The 20068-nt window shown below is 31.8% G+C and overlaps 2 protein-coding genes across 2 annotated transcripts; both read left to right on the top strand.

Annotated features, from left to right (window-relative positions):
• Positions 1-6640: 6640 nt before the first annotated feature.
• On the top strand, positions 6641-10084 carry LOC145120479 (nuclear transcription factor Y subunit A-9-like). Its single transcript, XM_079056295.1, has 6 exons — positions 6641-6817; positions 7417-7598; positions 8175-8278; positions 8352-8408; positions 8485-8649; positions 9387-10084. Exons 2-6 carry the CDS (start codon positions 7448-7450, stop codon positions 9729-9731), a joined length of 822 nt encoding a protein of 273 aa, XP_078912421.1. The 5' UTR covers positions 6641-6817; positions 7417-7447; the 3' UTR covers positions 9732-10084.
• Positions 10085-11712: 1628 nt separating this feature from the next.
• Positions 11713-13634, top strand: SEF (HIT-type Zinc finger family protein). The gene is made up of 5 exons (XM_079054709.1): positions 11713-11875; positions 12563-12683; positions 12790-12895; positions 12972-13078; positions 13211-13634. The coding sequence occupies exons 2-5, from the start codon at positions 12573-12575 to the stop codon at positions 13412-13414; spliced, it is 528 nt and encodes a 175-aa protein (XP_078910835.1). The 5' UTR covers positions 11713-11875; positions 12563-12572; the 3' UTR covers positions 13415-13634.
• Positions 13635-20068: the final 6434 nt, after the last annotated feature.

The raw sequence follows: 20068 nt of genomic DNA, 5'->3' as shown, positions 1-20068 counted from the left end.
TGTATTAAATGGGTTAATTTTTTTTTAAAAAAAAAAGTTAAATATGAAGGTTAAAATATTTGAGAACTTTGAATTTATAAGAAAATAAGAAAAATAATGAATTATTATAATGAAAATGTTTTTTATCTTTTAAATTTAAATAAATAAAAAAACTAATGAGCTTTAGATTTGAGAATTTTGAAATTATAAGGTAAATTCATTAATAAAATTAATATTCATTTATTACTATAGTTATTATATTAAAATATTATGTGAATTTAATAAAATAGAAAAACTCATAAAATGACATGTGGAAAAAAAATTTATTCAAAATAACCACAAAATGACATTTGACAATTTGAATGAGAGTGTGACAAGTGACAAAAAAAAACCTTCATTTATTATTTTTACAATAAAAACTCACTATCAACCTACTTTACTCTCTCCTAAATCTACTCTCGGATTCACGATGAACAAGAACACAAAAGATGTAACTGAACAAACTATAAACCCTAGTTTACAGAAACCCTGATTGAGAGAGAAAACAAGTGAAGATATTTTAGTGTTTGCGTAATAATGAAGCTTCAACGACCCAACAAACATTATATAAGATCTGAACTAGCAACCACGGACTATCCATGATCCGAAATCAATCCACGAGACTTTTAGACAATTTTACCTGCAACACCACAACAAATACAAAACATACAAAATATACCCTAAAACATAAAACCATTTACAAAACATCTAAAATATAAATAATAAAAAATCAAGTCAGTTTTAGTATATATTATTGGAAATGGTTTTCCTCTATCTGAAGATGATCTTCCACATGTTGATCAAGGTGAAAGAATGTTCTCTTTTTCGAACAATGGCGGAACTCGAGATCATGCTTCTCCAATTCTTCATCCACCTCCTTCAATGACTCTCCCCAAGTCATGTTTCCTTCAAGCTGAAAAATACGAAGTTACTCAATCCCTGTTGGCATGCAAACATCAAGATGGAAAGTCTGTGTGTGCGCATGTTCTGAAAATAAAATCGCGCATTGACAGATTGGGGATGTTGGGTGTCGTTTTCTCAAGGGAGTTGGCCATTGACTTGGTTCCACTTTCGCTTCCTGAGTTATATAGTCAGTTCATCAAAGACTACTACATGAGGGACCACGACGTGTCCCTAATTGATCTAACATATATGTTGATTGTTGCTGAAGCAGAAATGCTTAAGAGCACAAGTCAAGCAAAAAAAATTGAAGGACCTGTCTCTAAAATTTTCATGGACATTGACAATGACAACATTGGCAGTCCATAAAAGGTTTCTCTTCCTAATGGAAAGGGTTGACCAAAGTCAAACCGTTTGACCATATGGTAAAGAGAAAGGCTGATTCTGAGATCGTTCATGTGCTGATCATAAAAAGTTCATATGTTTCTATTGCCAATTGAAGGGGCATTGGATGTGAAGCTGCCCAAACTCGGGACCCGTACCGATTCTACATATTCCGGTTCTAACGGTTCCGGTTCCGGTTCCGGTCCGGTTTTCCGGTTCTAAATCTCATCCCTAGTGGAGAACACTACCCAATGTGTACATTCCACGGTGAGTTATTAATGTTTCTATATTTTTTCACCCAGGTTGTTCTTGTGATGAGGATGGTTGTGAAAATAATTTAAGAAAATTAAAAAATAATCCAATAAAATTAAAATAGAACATAAAATATAGACAATGACAATATAGTTTTTTTGTCATGTATAACGGATATAAAAATCACAACAAAAATAATACATGGATGGTCTGTACTAATAAAAAAGATAAAGAGGAAACACGATCTCAATAATTTACTTTGAATTTTTTTTTTAACATTATTGTTTAATTTAGTAATAATAATAATAAGGGTATGGATTTAATAAGAACTAGGAAAGAGCCCATGCATCGCATGAGTTAGAAATAATTTAGAGTTTTATAAAAAAAAATTGGGCAAAAAGTGACAGTTTTCAAAAACATGTAAGAGCGACGACGAACTCTAAGAGTATACAGCAGGGTTCACTACTCATTGACCAAGGAATGACCTAATTTGTAATAAAACGAAAAAAAGTATTGAAATAGAACAATGTTACAAAAGGCAGGGACCAAATTGACAAGTGGATATACTTCTGGGTGGAGATTGCACAATTGGATATACTTGTGGGTGGAGATTGCATGGGTAAATATTGAAGGGAGCAAAAGTATGAAACCCCTATAGAATGGTGTCAAAAACCTAAAGTCCAAAACTTTGCGCTTTAATATATATATATATATATATATATATATATATATATATATATATATATATATATATATATATATATATATATATATATAGAGAGAGAGAGCTAGGTTCAAATGTTTTTAACAACTATTGTGTGCATGAATGCACCAATAGGAATTTAGGAATAATTAAATAAATAAAAATTGTTATAAGGGTAATTATGTAACTTTAGCATAATAATTAAAATGAAATCCCTTAATTCATGGAAATTACCATAAAAATCTCTTTGACCAATTATTTAACCTAGCCTCTCATATGATACGTATTCTATTTCTGTCTCCTCCCATTTTCTTTTCTTATTGACAAATGAAGAAGAAGCGGTGGATCAGAAGCTGCAAATCTGTTTCCCCATTCCGTTGACAAGATGAAGATGTTATTCTCGGCGACTCCATCTCCAATCGAAGCTAGCTTCTATATCCAATAGTTGGTCAAAGAGATTTCTACAATTTAATATACCAGACTTGCAATTCCATTCCATAGAAAACAAGTTTTTTTCTTCGTTCTTCCAACTAGCCAATTTTTACAATTTCAACTTTTAGTTTTAGATTTTTATAATGGTGTTGAAATATATTGTTGTTCATATGAATTTGATGTTGATGGTTCTGAATTGGATTTTTTTTTCATTCATGATTCATAGAAAATGTGGTGATTTAGGGAGCGCCCTTAAAGTGTTTGATGAAATGCCAAAGAGAAATATGGCAGTCTCGGATTGTATTCATGGTTAGCGATGGAATGTTTATTGTTGTGCATCTTATCTCCTAAGGTAAACAAAATCAAAACAGTGAATTGTGTTATTCTATCATACTTTAAATTTAGAATTACTCTCATTTTCTTTCAATAGTGAAAGAGAGGGAATCATTTTTCGATTATGAAATATATCAGGTGCTGGAAATCACATAAGAATATTCTGTAGAATAATTATTGGGTGTTTATTCTTATCTTCAATTTTTTCATTATGTAAGAATAATTATTTCATTCTTTAAGAATATTCTGTAGAGAGTATTATCATCTTGGAAATCACATATGAATGATTCTGCCAGAATTGTATTTCCGGTATAATCACATAAGAATGATTATGCAAGGGTTGTATTGCAATTGGCTGATGTTTTAACATGATTTTTGTTTCTTATGTTTTTCAGATGTTTCAAGTTTTGCCAATGGATCACTTACCATCCTCGAGTTTATCTCCTTTTGCAGCTCCTTCTATAAAATCATTCTCATGCAATACAATTCTGACAGAATGCCAATCTCACAAAATGGCAATCTCATAGAATGCTAGATATTTTGAAGTAGCTTAGAGGTCAAACATACACAATACATTTAGAAACGAAACAAGAAAGTGAATGAGGATTCTTTCAAGAATGCCGATATTTTTTTTGCAAGAGATTTCAAGAATGAATGTAATTTATGTTCATAGTTGTATTCTTTAAGAATGAATGTAATTATTTATTCTAAACTATTGAACTTCGTCTTATATAACATTTGTATTCATTAAAAATTATTGATCTTGATAATATGTGTTTATAATATTATGTTCATAGTTGTATACCATTCTGACAGAATTATAGAATATCATTCTAACAAAATGACATTCTGATAGAATAAAATCGGTATATGCTTACGTTTGAAATTGTATTAATTTGAAAAAAATCAGATTTTTTAAATCAAAATCATTAATTATCCCATAAATCTCGATTTTTCCTTTTTTAAATTTGTATTAATTGACTAAAATGTCTTTATGCTGAAATTTGTGTAATTATATGGTACATGCTACCCTATTGTAATATCATAGACCCTCAGATCATGACCGTTAATTCTATTCCATCCGATGGTCCAGATCTGTGCATTCTGGCACACAATAGTTAGTAAAAACAAAATAACCTAACCCTATATATATATATATATATATATATATATATATATATATATATATATATAAAACAAAAAACAAAACAAAAAAGTTAAAAACCAACTAAAAAGACAAAAAAAATATATATGTAACAGTCGTATTAGTAATTTGAAGGGGGTGTCTAAGCAATTCTAAAAAAAATTATTTTTTTTACTCGGATTGTGATTACGTTGGTGAGGGTGATGGTGGGTTAAAAGTAAGGTCGACATGATTAATTAGGAAAAACTACAATAAAGTCCCTACATATTGGTCTCATAATCGATTTAGTCCCTATATATTTTTTTTATTCAATTAAGTTCCAAATATCGGTAATCGTATTCAATTTAACCATTTGACCCGGTCAACAGGTCATCAAACTTTCAAAAATTACATTTTTGGCCCAGATTTAATAATTTATTACAAATTCGGTCCATAATTTACACTTTTGGCCCAAATTTTAAATTTTCTTACAAATTTGGTCCAAACTTTACCCTTTTTGCCCAAATTTTAGAATTTTATTATGAATTCATCCCAACCTTAGTTTTTTTACAAATTTCTTTCTCAAAAAATTGTTTCTAATATGTTTTTTCTTTATAAAATCATATTTATAAAAAAACATATTTTCACATAAAAATCTTATATTTTCTATATAAAAACGTTTTTTAAAAAGCTTTTTGTTTATGAAATATCTAGTTATAAAAATATGTATTTATTAAGTATATAAATATATACAAATCCGTTTTTATAAAAAATGTATACAAAAATGTATTTTACAAAGAAAATATATACAAATCAGATTTTATATAATACGTGTTTGTATACATTTTTTTTTTGTGTAAAATACGTTTTTGTATACATTTTTTTTTATAAAAACGGATTTGTATATATTTATATACTTAATAAATACCTATTTTTATAACTAGATATTTCATATACAAAAAACTTTTTATATAGAAAATATAAGATTTTTATGTGAAAATACGTTTTTTTTGTATAAATATGATTTTATACAAATCCTTTTTTATAAAAAAAATGTATACAAAAACGTATTTTACAAAAAAAATGTATACAAATCCGTTTTTATATAATACATGTTTGTATACATTTTTTTTTTGTAAAATACGTTTTTGTATACATTTTTTTTTATAAAAACGGATTTGTATATATTTATATACTTAATAAATACCTATTTTTATAACTAGATATTTCATATACAAAAAACTTTTTATATAGAAAATATAAGATTTTTATGTGAAAATATGTTTTTTTTGTATAAATATGATTTTATAAAGAAAAAACATATTAAAAACAATTATTTGAGAAAAAAAGTTGTAAAAAAAACTAAACTTAGGATGAATTCATAATAAAATTCTAAAATTTGGGCAAAAAGAGTACAATTTGGACCAAATTTGTAACAAAATTTAAAATTTGGGCCAAAAGTGTAAATTTTGAACTCAATTTGTAATAAAATTTGAAATCTGGGCCAAAAATGTAATTTTTGAAAGTTGGATGACCTGTTGACCGGGTCAAAGGGTTAAATTGAATACGATTACCGGTATTTGGGACTTAATTGAATAAAAAAAATATATAGGGAGTAACTCAATTATGCGGCCTATATGTAGGGACTTTATTGTAATTTTTCCTGATTAACTAAATAACTCTAAAAAATACTACCCCCTCTTATATTAATAATTTATGTTTCGTTTTTGATTTATCTCAAAATAATAGTCTATTTTTAAAAATAAATATTCTTTTTATCAAAATACTTTTAATTATTAGTTAAACTACAATGGAATTAAATGCAACAAAAGTAAAGCTGTCATTAATGTTTATTTAATATGTGTGTTTTTTGTATGTGGACAATAATTTTGGGACAGATGAAATAATATAAATAATTTTGAAAAGAAAAATAAATCAAAAAAACATAAAAAATAATAATATATTTTTTTTCATGTATAACAAGTACAAAAATCTATACAAAAGAATAATACATAGATAATTTAAATGAAAAGAAATTAATAATAATCCGATCGTAGATATAACAATGAAATGTTCAATATGAGTTTGTTTAATACTAATAATAATAAAATATATTTAATGAAAATATAAATTACAACTAAAGTAACATTTAATCCTATCTATATCCACAACGAGACTTAAAACCTATTTATATCCACAACGAGACTTAAAACCTCAAGTTCAAGGGACCCCTTCAAGTTCAAAGACCACTTAATACCATTTGGATTAGAAGTTTTTTGGTAAAATAACTAAAAAATGAAATATTAATAAAAGCACGATGAGGAATTTGAGAGTCCATGAACAATTCCCCAAATAGTGAATATGCATTTCCTTTAAAATAAAATAAAAAATTAAAATAATAACCACTCCCTTGGTATTAAATAAAGTAAGGTATGATGTGTCTCAAAGGTACACGCGTCGATATATAAAATTGGTGGGGGTACGTATGTGAGGTTGAGTGAGTCGAGTCCATTTTCGAAATAGACAACATGGATAGAGATAAATGCACAGGGATTCTCGCTCTAAATTTTCAACCTCTACCAGTTTCTTTATAGATTTACACCTGATTTCTCTCCGATTTCTTTGCCCAATTCTAGGGTTCTTTTTTACCTTTTCAACAACACCCTCTGCCGGTAAGTTACTCCACACCCAACTTACTGATTCATTAATCCCAGTTTTATTTAATTGCAATTGTCCTCGGTGTTTATGCATATTAAATTCCTTCAATTCTTCATCGAATTCCTTTTTTCGGCGTTCCGTTTTGTTATTTCGTTATTCGGATTATATATCTGCATGTAATTTGATGATTACTCGTGACTAGAATTGGGTGTATGTTGTTTTAATTCGAATTTCAGTTTCCAATGTCGAAATTTCTAGATTTGAGTTTTGATTTCTGATTTTTTTTGTAGTATTTAGTCCCATTTGATTGAAGACCGACTTTCTTTTACATAATTGATCCTCTTTTGATTTGGGTATGTCCTTAAGGTGGATCATTTAGGGGTTCTTTTGATTACCTGTAATTATAGGTGCAACTGAATCCATGATATATCTTGTGTTTATTTTGCATTATTGCAACATTATCTGCATAAAACCTCATTTTTTTTCATGGAGTTGGTAATTTGGTATCTTTTCAATGCGATAGTTTCTTTCTATAAATCCTATGAATTCGTATGTGACATTGTGATAAAATGGTAACTATTATCGAAGTTGACCATATAATCATCTACTACAGGTAAATCTTACTGGCAAATTGCATCAACTCCATGTCCACTACAGCCATGAGAGCAAATTCACATGATTCATCTTCACAAGAACAATCATTAGACAGGGACACTCAGTCTGATGAAGTTTTAAGTGAAGAAGAAGATGATGTCAGCAAAGAAACACATAACAATGTGTCATATTTTCCTTCAGGTGCTTTCCATTCTACTACTGTACTACAATTTAGTTATTTAGCCCATCTAATTACCTTTTATTATATAAATCCTATTTTTTTTTTAAATATTTAATAATATAGTAAGAGGTTTTCTCTAACTGGTTTATCTCTATACTCCATGTTTACTCTTGCATTTCTTTATATCTCTGAATAAATATCATTCATTATACACTCTGAACATGGTTTATCTTTATATCTTTTCTTCATTTTATCTTTTTTGTTGAGTGTTAGCTATTTTTCTCCTTTCTTTCCTTCCATTTTGGTCAATTTAGTGATTACCCCTATATTTTGCTGTGATAAGGGTCAAATGGGAACTTAAAAATACAAAGCTAAAATGGGAATGAATATTCTCTACACTAATTTTTTATTAACCTATTAAATAACTTATACCTTCATGTACTTATTGTTCAGGAGTGATATATTCTCTACACATCAATTCTTTATCCTTATTTTTGTCATAGTAAGTCCTTTATCAGGATGTTGTACATGTTGACTTCACTTGGATCATATTTATTTGTCATAATATTGATGGACTGATTTACCCTTGAGCTCAGATACATGTGCACAAGAGCACCAAAATTTTCAGCATGACATACTTCCAAGAAATGAAGAAACCCTTTCACAGCCACCACAGCTTGAACTTGTCAACCAATCAGTTGTAAGCTTTTTCTTTTTCCCCGGAATCACCAATTCCACTCCAGGGTGGAATCACTAATTCCGATCTTTTGTAGGCTCCTTATTATGATCCGTATTATGGTGGGATGATGGCTGCGTATGGTCAACATTTTGTGAGAATCTTGACATTATATATTTTGATGAATTTGAATTCATGTCAAATTTTGATTTTTTTTTTTTTTTTTAAAGGTTCATCCTCAGTTTGTTGATGTGCAACAAGTGAGGATGCCATTGCCACTTGAAATGGCACAAGAGCCTGTTTATGTGAATGCTAAACAATATCATGCAATTTTGAGGCGAAGACAATCACGTGCTAAAGCTGAGCTTGAAAAGAAACTTATAAAAGATAGAAAGGTTGGTACATTGGAATGGAATGATTGATTCCATTGGAATGGAAAAGAACCATGGAATAGAATCGAAGGATTCCATCTTGTTAATAATATTCATTCCTTTGTTTTTTCATTCAATCATGGAAGAGAATGAAAAGTTGCAAATATTACCCATTTTTGTTCATGTAAATTTTTGATGACACTAATGTTTCGGAAAAAAAAATTCATTATTTTAATCCAAATTTATTTTGATTGTATAAAAATAAAGGCGTGAAAGTTACATAAACATCATTATATTTTCGGCATTTGTGCAGTTTAACCACTAATACTATACCTTTCTCTAATCAAACCATAAAAGTTTCACACATTTTTTCTAATTACCTATTTTTATGGTTAATTTGGAAATTCATTTGAAACTTTTATGGTTTGATAGGAAAAAAGAATAATTTAACTTAAAAATATGATTTTTATCATAACTTACTTGAATTTTGATAAGCTCTTATTATCTTTAATTTTTTATTTTTGTCAATTCTTTAACTATATAATCAAGACAATCTCTAAAATAGAGTTGAAACATAAACTTGTATTCACATATAATATGAAAATTCATTGTACTCCAAACATGATCATGGAAATAGAACATAATGACATTCCACTATCTTGCTTATTCCATTCCATCCATTGGTCATTCCATTCCATTCCAATCCTCAATTCCGGTGGAATCATGGAAAACATATTACCTTTTTTTTTATTATGTTGCAGCCTTATCTTCATGAATCCCGGCATCAACACGCAATGAGAAGAGTGAGAAGTTCCGGTGGTCGATTTGCAAAGAAAACCGAAACTGATGCTTTAAAAAATACAAGTGATGATGTGGCAACTGCCACATCATCAGGTATGAAGCGCGTGCACTCAGAGCCAGCTGTAAGTTTCGGGACCCACACCAACCAAGAAACGAGGGGGGGCGGAATGGTAAATTCATGCAATGGTGGGGCCCACCTCAGGTATGAAAACCAAGATGGGTTTCAGGAGGGAGGTTCTTTAGGGCAGCAATGGTCAACAATACCATCTAATCAAAATTCACAGAGGGCAGTTGCCATGAAATGAAATGATATATCGTATGATTTGGCTGGCAAATCATTCTTGGCTGTTTTTATGTGGAGAAAGGGTAAAAAGGTAAATGGACTTTTTAGTGGGCTCTTACTTATTTTCGGATTCTTTTTTAGTGGTATGTACAAAATATAATGTTGTTGATGAGCTCTTGATTTACATCTTATATGATGTGATGCTTTTGTTTAGTTTAGAGGTTGTTGTAAGAATAACTGTTTGCTTTTGCTTTTGCATTCAGATAATTAGTTAAATAGCTTTTAGGAGGCCAGAAACGGGACCATAATATTTGAAAGAACTAGATACAAAATATTAATCTATATCAATGGTTATGTTGCAATTGGTAGTCACAATTACCTTTCAAGTTTCCTTCATAGGGATAGTTGCAATAGATGTATTAATTTGAAAAAGAGAAATTAAATATCCTCTTACATTTACTTTCTATATTAAAAGATTATTATTTTCATTAAATGTGAGAAGGAAGAAAATGTAGGATGATGTTTAATTTCTCTTTGAAAAAAAGTTTTTGAATCAAAAGTGGATCTTTGTGAAATGTGGAATGGATTGTTTTGTTTATATGTTTTTTATAAATTAAATATGTAAAAAAAAGTTAAAAAAAAAACTGTCATTAATAAGAATATTTAAAGACGACTCAAGTGCTTATTATCTATACAAATTTTATTGGACTTGGACTGAACATTATTGTAGCAATACACTTTGTAGAAAAAGTGAAGTTTATTTGTAAATCTGGTAACGAGTTTTCAAATGGTTTTTCAGTATAAAGAGACAAATAAGGTCATAATTTATCCTTGTTTTTAAAATGGGAAATGAAATTGTAGTCCAATAATGTTTTCAAAATTTATTCCCTAAACTTATTTTGTAGGGGAATCTAATGACTTTTTGTCGGGTTTAAATAGTCCATTTGGGAATTCTGAAGGGGTAACCCGGTTGCCTCTTGCCACGTAGACAATCTTCTTGACCCACTTCCTTGAACGACCACGAACCTACGAAACACAACCATCAAAATCTTTCAACATCGTCCCGTTCTACTTATACAACCAGCCTACTAACGCCTTGTCAACCTTCCAAGACAACTCCATCGAACAAGCCCTAAGAATTCCTCTCTCACATGAAGATACAAACGAGTTCCCATCAAACACCAGCAAAACCCCTCATCAATTGAAGGATTCAGAGAGTAATTTATCTGACAATTCAGTTGACGACATTTATGTGATGATTCGGGTTCTTATGTTATCTGATTTTGACGGAAAAAGACTGGAATGGTTTTGGCGATGATGAATTTTACAACAAGATTGTGAAGGTGAAAGGGCCTAGATGCAAAAAGGAAGTAAGAGGTTGGATGGATGGATTAAATACTTGTTGCATAATGGCGGAAGAGAGCCTTTGAGATTGGCACATTTGCTTTTGGCTAAGGCTGCATTTGTTTCGGTGGGTGGTGGTGGTGACGGAGTTGAGTTTCCTTCCATCATCGACGAGTTTCTACGAAATGACCTGCCTTCGGATTAGGGTTAATTTCGATTGAAATTGATTATTGTAGTGTTTCTCTTGGTTGTGGCTGCAAATCCATTGAAGATGAAGGTTTAAGCCCTAAATGTTGGGTTTGATTAACAAATTGATGTTTGTGGTGGTCTATGGTGGTTCACGACGGTGGTTAAGGGTTATGATTTTTAAAACTAACCAGACACCATGTGTTGAGCGGACAACCACATCAACTTCAACTAATTATATGGTATAGTTGACATGTTATTTCAGGTTAGGAGACCAAATAAGCAGGTCGATATCCATTTTATGCACCTATAAAATCAAAAAATAAGTTTAGAGGTTGATTTGACAAATTCCAAAAACATTGGGTGCAATGTCATTTTCCTTTTTTAAAATGGGTCAAAACGCAACTTTTCATAAATAAAGAGGACCTGATTTTTCAATAGCTCTTTGGCTTTTTAAAGTTAAAATTATCAAAATACCCCCGTTCTCCCCAAATAGGAATGCCCTCGTTCACGTCGTTAGGCTCATTCCCCAAACACGCTCCTTCACAACGTTCATCAGTGAGAAGAGCTGCGACCCTGCTCCGATATCCGCTCCAGACTTCCTATAACCGGCGTCGGCTACTGCTCCTTCATCTGGTAAGTCCGACTTTCTTTATCCGGTTACTCCTCCTGGATCGATACATGATGTTTGATTTCTAGGGCTCAATTCTTGTTCCTAATTTCTGGTTTGGAATCCCACTTTCTTTTTCTGGTTATGCACACCTCGTGATAAGCTGATGATTTTTTTTTTTTTTTTTTTTGCAATCATTGAAGCTTATAATCTGATTTTGTTGATATAGTTTGGTGATTATCTGGTTTCATGTTAACAGTAAGCACTTATGTTTGGTGTTATAATCACTTAATAAACCTCTTAATCATCCATATGTCTGATCCAGTAAGATAAAAGAATTGTGTGAATCTGTTTTTTTAATAAGATTTGAATGAGCCTATCTGATTCAATAAGCTAACTATGGAAAAGATATGTATCACCCCAGTTCCACAAGAAAAACCACTTCATAATGTTTCTTAGTACCAAATAAAAAACTTATTTAAAAGCAACAAACAAATCATCAGGAATGGTCAACATAACTACATAACATTAGAAGTGAAGCACATTGTTTACCAATTTATAAAGCCACGTGTCCATTTGAGATACAAGAAAATATGGTTTACATGTTAAGGCCATGAAAATTTACATGTAAGACAAGAAAGTGGTTTTGTTAAATGCTGATTCTAATTTCTAAATGACTGAATCTGATTACTGTAAATTTTGCTAATTTGTAGAGCAAAGAAAATGCAAATGGATGATGATATTTCAAACTCGCTCCGTCGCATGTCGACTCGAGCGCGTAAAGTCGCACCCAAAATGGCAGCTGCACTTGCCAGCACTGATAATCGAACACAGGTCCTTCCTTGGAATTTGATTTCTTCTTTTCTTCCCAAAATTAAAATTTAATTAATATGTTTGAGATGAGAGTGTAAATTCTACTTACTATTACTATTACTATTAGGCAATTCTCGCACGTCTTGAAGCGCTTGAGAATGACAATCCAGGAGCCGAAATGGTAGAACCTAATGATGATGATGATGCATCCCTTGATGAAGATGATGATCAAGGTCATATTAGTTTTCATTGTATTATTATTTTTTTTAATTCTCTTTAATTATACGTTTTTATCTTTACCATTTGTAGTGTTCCACAAAAAGCAATCCAAAGGAACCAAACGGAAAACTCGCCAGGCAAAAGCACTCGAGACTGCAAAGAAAGCCCCAAGAACATTCCTTGAGCTCTTGCATGACGTGAGTAGATTACGTTTCCTTTCTTTTTATTATTTTTGTTTGTTAAACTTACACAGGATACAGACAGACAGGCTTTTTAGGGCAATTTTTTATTATGAGGATGAGGGACATGTGTTGTGTTTTGATAAATAGGCAAACCTGGAATCCTTGGGTCCTCATGTGCCGACCTATCTAAGAGCAGCGGTTGGGCCGCCAAGCTCCGGCAGCCGCCGCCACTTTTGCACTGTGTGTGGGTTTTCAGCCAAGTATACATGCGTCAGATGTGGGATGCGTTTCTGTGCTGTTCGATGCCAGAATATTCACAACGATACACGTTGTCTCAAATTTGTTGCGTAGAATGTGAGAGTAAATGACCATTTTGCCCTTCTGATGCTGAAAGTATCACTATATGTATATGTATATGTATATGTATATGTAACTTCCTCTAGATCTCTTTTTCGTTCTTTATGATCCTGCCTATGTTGATGAGATGAGAGAGAGGTATAGAGCATTCTATCGAGGACTCGGTTTTTCAATGGAGTTTGATATTATAAGTAGGGACATTTTTTTTTGTTCACTGGTGTTCTTGTTGGTGAAATGAAGAAAATTCGAAAAGGAAACCACATTAAATACATGAAAGAAAGCACGATGAGAGTATTTCTAAGAGGTATGCTATGCATACTGGGGGTTATTTTTGCTAAAAATTAAAAAATTGCTAAAAATTAAAAAATCTCTTTTTCTGATTTGCATGTGGGGAAGATGGTGCTTTGTGTGTTCTGATTTCATTATATGTAAAGAACTAAGGGTCTGTTTGTTTGCATCTTAATACCTCATAATAATCTTTTCAGACCGTTTGTTTACCTCTTAAGTTTTGGTCTGAATCTGAATTTTAGCACTTAACGAATCAGATTTGAAACTCCATCTGAAAAAATAAAAGACACGCTATGCCCTTAACCCCAAAATACGTTCTCTCTTTCTCGCCCCCTTCTCCTCCTTCTCACCCGCTTCTTCTCCCTCACCGATCTCCAATAATCGTCCGCTTCCTCCGATTTACAACACCACCGCCGCCAATTTCGTCGCCCCGCCTCCGCCAACTGTTGCAGCAACATAGACCTCCATCTATTTACAATGATGTCGACCTCCGGTTGTAAGGTTTTTGTCATTTTTTTGCCCTGAAAATCGAGTATCAATAGATATAAACTTGGTTTTTGCTGTTTTTTTTCTGGAATGTATTGTTGATTGTCGGCATCTTCTCTACCTCCGGCGACTGTTGCGCCTCTGGCAACTTTGCCTCCCATGTTCCCTCTTTCTGAAAACTGATGCTATGGTATATGATGTTTGATAAATCTGAAAACTAATAAATCTTAAATGCTGTTATGGCTTGATTTTTGAAATATAAGTTGATGATCTTGCTGATTTTATTGATTTATGAAATATATGTGTATGTATAGACTATAGTTGAAATATGTTGCTGAAATTTGTTGAGTTTGTGTTTATTTGCTGAACTATATAGCTGAAATCTGTTGCTGATCTTGCTGATTTGTACTGAATTATTGTTGAATTCATTTGCTGAAATGGAATTATGAAATCAAATATATGTGTATGTATAGCTGAAATTGAATTCATTTGCTGAATTTATTTGTTATGGGCTTTGTTCATTTGGGTCTTTTAAAAAATAAAATGGGTTATGATTAGTGATTAGTGGGTAAGATGATGGTTCAGGATCATGTTTGCCAATTTTTTACGGGTTTCATCACATATGATTTTAAGGTGTGGTTTCGGTGGTTACAGAAATAGGAGGAAGGAAGAGAAAACATGTTTTCCCAAAATGACCTTGGGTTAAAAGGGAGAAAAATGACTAGAGAAAGTTGGAATGAAGTGAGGGAATTGGTGAAATGTGAGGAAGGAAGAGAAAACATGTTTTCCCACGTGTGAGAGTTTCTGTTTGTATGTAATTAGAGAGATACAAAACATGCATGCCTAGATAGAATTATAGATCCATACAAAAAAATTATTCATACATTTATGTTTGATTTGAATTTATGTTCGATTTTGATTTATGTTTAATTTGGATTTTTGCAGTGTTTATATTTTTTTTATATAATTATTTATGAAGTTGATTCAGTTATTTTATAAACAAAAATCTTGAATTCAACAAAAAATAATATAAAAAGGGTAAAATGGTCATTTTTATCATTCAATACTGTAATTCAGAGGTTCCAACCAAACATCATTTCAAAATTCATATCTTAAAAATTCAGACCCTCTGAGAAATTCAGACCTCTTAAAAATTCAGACCTCTTAAAAATTCAGATCTTAAAGATTCAGATTTTGCCAAACAGCCCCTAAGACCGATGTTAATGTGCCACAAAAAACACAGTTTTATATTGCCAAAAAGGTGGGACATGGCATCCTTCTCGATTCCCTGTCTATGCAAAAACCTAAATTACTTCCTAATACTCATTATCACTTGGAATTTGTCCCTAGTATACCTTCCTCTTTGCATAAATTGACTGATAGAAATACACAAACTTATAGTACTCCCCTCATAGCTTTATTTATACATAGGGCCAAACTTGAAACTCAAAACATATAAACTTATGTATATTTTGGCTTAAATATTGTGTTGTCCTTTGGGAAGATTTTATGATTGATGTGTGTTTTTATGATTGGCACAGAACCATGAGAAATTTGTTAATGCAACAAGATAATTGGACTGAAATTGTAATACTAGGTAGATAATAAAAGGTGGGCTTGAAAGCATCTTGAATGCACTAGTGCTTATTTATGTGAAACAGTTTTCCGAGTCGCGCCAACCGTTTTAACCGGCCAAGTCAATCTATGTTTTAAAGCATGTGTTTTAAAACATTGGTATCTTTCTTTTCCCTCAGTCATCAATGTAGCTATAGAATCAAGACAAAATTAAGTGATTGGTCCTTACGGTTAATCAGATTGTTAACATTGTTTCATTTCCTGCTTGGTTGGTCCATATGGTTTCATTTTGTTGCACCAATGATCTGAAATTATTATTTTACCCCTTGTAATTTATTTTAGGATAAATTATCTAATGGTCTATGTGTTTTGAGGTATTATGTGTACTTGGTCCCTAACTATTTTTTTTATTTTTTATTTTTTTTAAGTTTATATATATATATATATATATATATATATATATATATATATATATATATATATATATATATATATATATATATATATGACTTGGATCATCCCTATGATTTGATTTTGTTTCGTGTTTAGTCCTTATTAGACTTAAAATAACTATCATATCCTTATGTATTTACTTTAGCTATTTTTTTAATTTTTTATTTTGCTTTTTAGTAATATTAAAATCTAATCTCTCTCTCTCTCTCTCTCTCTCTCTCTCTCTCTCTCTCTCTTTCTCTCTCAATAGACACAAACATAAAAATCTAACAACAAATCATCGATAGCAACCTTTTTTTTTGTGAAATCCAACAACAAATCTGGATGACGATCATAAGATCTGGAAATTCTCTTCCTCCCTAATTAGATCGAAAAACATATCCTAGAATTATCTTCCTTCCTCTCTAACAAGAACAAATGGGGTTACAAAGGTTAGAAGATCACGAGCTTCCTGATGAAACGAGCTTTCCGGCTAGACCCGTTACTACCTTTTCAGTGAAACTAGTCGTAGAAACCATCTGTTTCATTAGATCTGGGCGGGGAAACAAGCTTTCCAACGATACTTGTTAATACCTTTTGGACGGGTCGTTGTTAGAGACTAGGGTTGAGATCCAAAGGTGAGACATTTTGGCCCAGTCGTTCCCGAAGACTAGGGATACAAAATTTGGGCGAGATCGAGGGTGAGATGCGTGTTGTGTGAAGGGTGAGGAAGAGAGTCACCGTCAACATTCCGACGAGGTGGCACTTGTGAATAAGAATACTCCCTCTTGTCCGTGAACTTATATGTTATTTTCTCTCATTTCTTCATGACGAGTGGTATCAGAGCCACAGTCTGCTCTATCGGTTGAAGAGATATTGTCCTATAAATTCGATTCGGAGAAATTTAATGGCTCGAACGACTTTACTTTATGGAAGGTGAAGATGATGAATCTTTTAGTTCAATAAGGATGTCCGATAACTTTAGAAGGAGAAGCAAAACTACCGAAAGACATAGTTGAGACACTAAATAAGGACATTATAACAAAATCACATAAAAATTACTCTGTTAAGCTTGAATGACGAGGTGTTATGTGAGATTATCGATCAAACGATTGTTGTTATGCTTTAGGAGAAACTCTATGATGAGTATCAAAATAATTATCTCATGATTCGATTATATCAGAAGCAACATGTGTATACCCTTTGAATGACATAAGGAGCCCATATCACCTGGATATTTTTAACCATATTATACTTGATCTACAAGTTGTTGAATTTAAAATTGAAGACGATGGTCAAGCACTTATTCTGTTACGTTCTCTATTAAATTCTTATGAGAATTTCGTTGATACCATGTTGCACAGTAGAATAATGACTACTGTGAATGACATGGAAGATTCTGTGTTGTTCAAGGAATTGAAGCGTAGGGTTTCTGGTAATGAATGAGGTTGTGATTTAGGTTTATTTGTTGGAAGGGGCAGAACACATGATATAGATGGTGGAAACAGGGGGAAGTGACATTCCAAATCTAAAGTTTTGGCTAAGATTAAATATTATAACTACAAGGAAAATAGGCACTATATAAGATACTATACATAACGAAAGAAGATGAATTCCAAAATTGAACCAAGCAGTAAAAACAATGTTTTCATGGTTTAAGAGCGTTAAGAAGAATAAGACATATGGGACGTTTTGGCTATATGCACCACTTGCTTTGCAGATGCTTGGATCTTGGACTCAGATGCATCTTATTATATGAACTATAATCATGACCAGTGTTGCAAAAGTCATTAGGCGTTTCTACGGCGGTCGACTAGTGAGTAACAAGTACTCGGCCTAGACGGTGAGTACTCGGGGAGTACTCGGATTGGGTAAATTATAAAGAAATCAATTTTGAAAAAAATTATATATAACAAATATCATAAGTTTATTGAAATTTATAACAAAACAATATAATGTTTTAATAAATAACAAAATATATGACATATGTTAAAATACTTAGTTAACAATTATAGTTGTTTGTTTTAAAAAAAAATCAAAAATCCTGAGTTTGGCCAATTTGAAAGATATTTTTCCAAGTTTGAACGAGTTTTTCTGAGTTGGACCAAGTTTTTCCACGTTGGCCGAGTAGACTGAGGTGGACCGATTTTTTCCGAGTTAGACCGAGTTGGACCCAAGTTTGATCGAATCCGACTTTTTGACCGATTCTTAGAAAAGCCCTAGGTTCATGGCCGATTCCAAGTACTCGCCCGATTTTTTACAACACTGTTCATGATTGGTTCGAATCATTTAAAGAATGGAATGTCACAATGAAGATGGGTGAGGAGGGGATTCAGTGTATCAAAGGAAGTGACATGGTGCATATCAAAATGCATGATGGTATGTTCAAAAAAACTTGATTGATGGTATGTTCTTGATATTTGGAAGAACCTAATTTCTCTTGGAACTTTAACCAAGAATGGGTTGAAGTATTTTAGTGAAAAAGACTGGATAAAATTCTGCAAAAGTTGCTCTTGTTGTTACGAAATGAAAGCTGCAAAATGGAATTTATTTCTTGAAAGGCCACACTATTAGAGAAATGGTGGTTGTATCTCAATCCTTCGAATAACTTTATGACAAGATATAGTTATTGTTGGATTAGTGTCTAAGTCCATAACTGTATTTGGTATGTACTTGACCCGGTTGTGCATGGTCATTTTGGGTTGCCTTCACCAAAGCAACTTGACTGGAGGAATAATACAAAAAGAGGTGATTATGATTTATTAATATATTATAATACTAATATATTAAAAGAGAAATCATATTTGTTTAATTAACATTGGTCAATAATTAATTAAGAATTAGTTTTGTGATCAAAAGAAGTTAATTGAACTTAAGGGGCTGAACTGTAATTATGTGATAGTTACAAAGTTGGGCAAGGAAACCCTAATAGATAGGGTGGACGAATTCTAGGGATAAAGCCTTAAGAATTCGTCCATGATAGGGATTCTAGAATTATCTTATGGGATGCTTGGTGGCTAAGTAACCAGATAAGGATAATCACTGAAACCCTAATTCCTACACCTATATAAAGGACCCATTGGCATGGGAATTTCGGCCACTTGAACCCTAGAAGTCCTAGAGCCGAAATTCTCCTCTCTCCTCTCTCTCTTGCTTCCTCCAATTGCTATTGGTGTTTGTGATTCATTAGAGGCACAACACTTGAGGTGCTAAAAGTTCTCAAGGCTTCAAGATCTTCAATCAACAACAAGGTGAACATCTAGATCTGTTTTGTTATATTAATTTCGATTATATACACTAGATCTAGGGTTAGAAAGTCTTGGATGAATTGCATGTACAATAGAGAAACCTAGATACAAGCATTAGGGTTTGCATGAGCACATAGGATGTTCTTTTGGCTCAAACCCATCAGTGGTATCAGAGCTTTGTTTGGTTTCTATTGTATTAATGCCTTGTATGTTCATTTATGCTTTAAAATCGTTTTTTGGGCTTTCTGTCAGATGAACTCGACGAGTTCCATTGAGAACTCGACGAGTTGGATGAACTCGACGAGTTTAGCTGTCCGACAGAGAGATTTTCGGGATTTCTTGCTGATTTGCTTAAGGATAATTACCTAAATCGTTTTTGACTAATAAAATCCGAATTTTATTACTGTTTTCTGATTATCCTTACCAAATCAAAAGATAATTACCAATTGTTTGAATAATAAATTCCTTATTTGATAATATTTGATTATTCGAATTAATTGTTGAATTATCTTGTAAATAAAATTGATTAGGTCAAATTTAGATTGTCATTAAATTAAATGTTTAATTTAAATTATTTGCTATTTGATCCTTTGTGTTTTGAAAAGTTCAAAACTTGCCC

The sequence above is a fragment of the Lactuca virosa genome, chromosome 6 (assembly GCF_052849685.1).
Source record: "Lactuca virosa cultivar CGN04683 chromosome 6, Lactuca_virosa_CGN04683_v6, whole genome shotgun sequence".
In the NCBI taxonomy this organism is placed as follows: domain Eukaryota; kingdom Viridiplantae; phylum Streptophyta; class Magnoliopsida; order Asterales; family Asteraceae; genus Lactuca; species Lactuca virosa.
The sequence above is the reverse complement of the archived record's forward strand: the minus strand, read 5'-3'. Positions and strand labels throughout refer to the sequence as shown.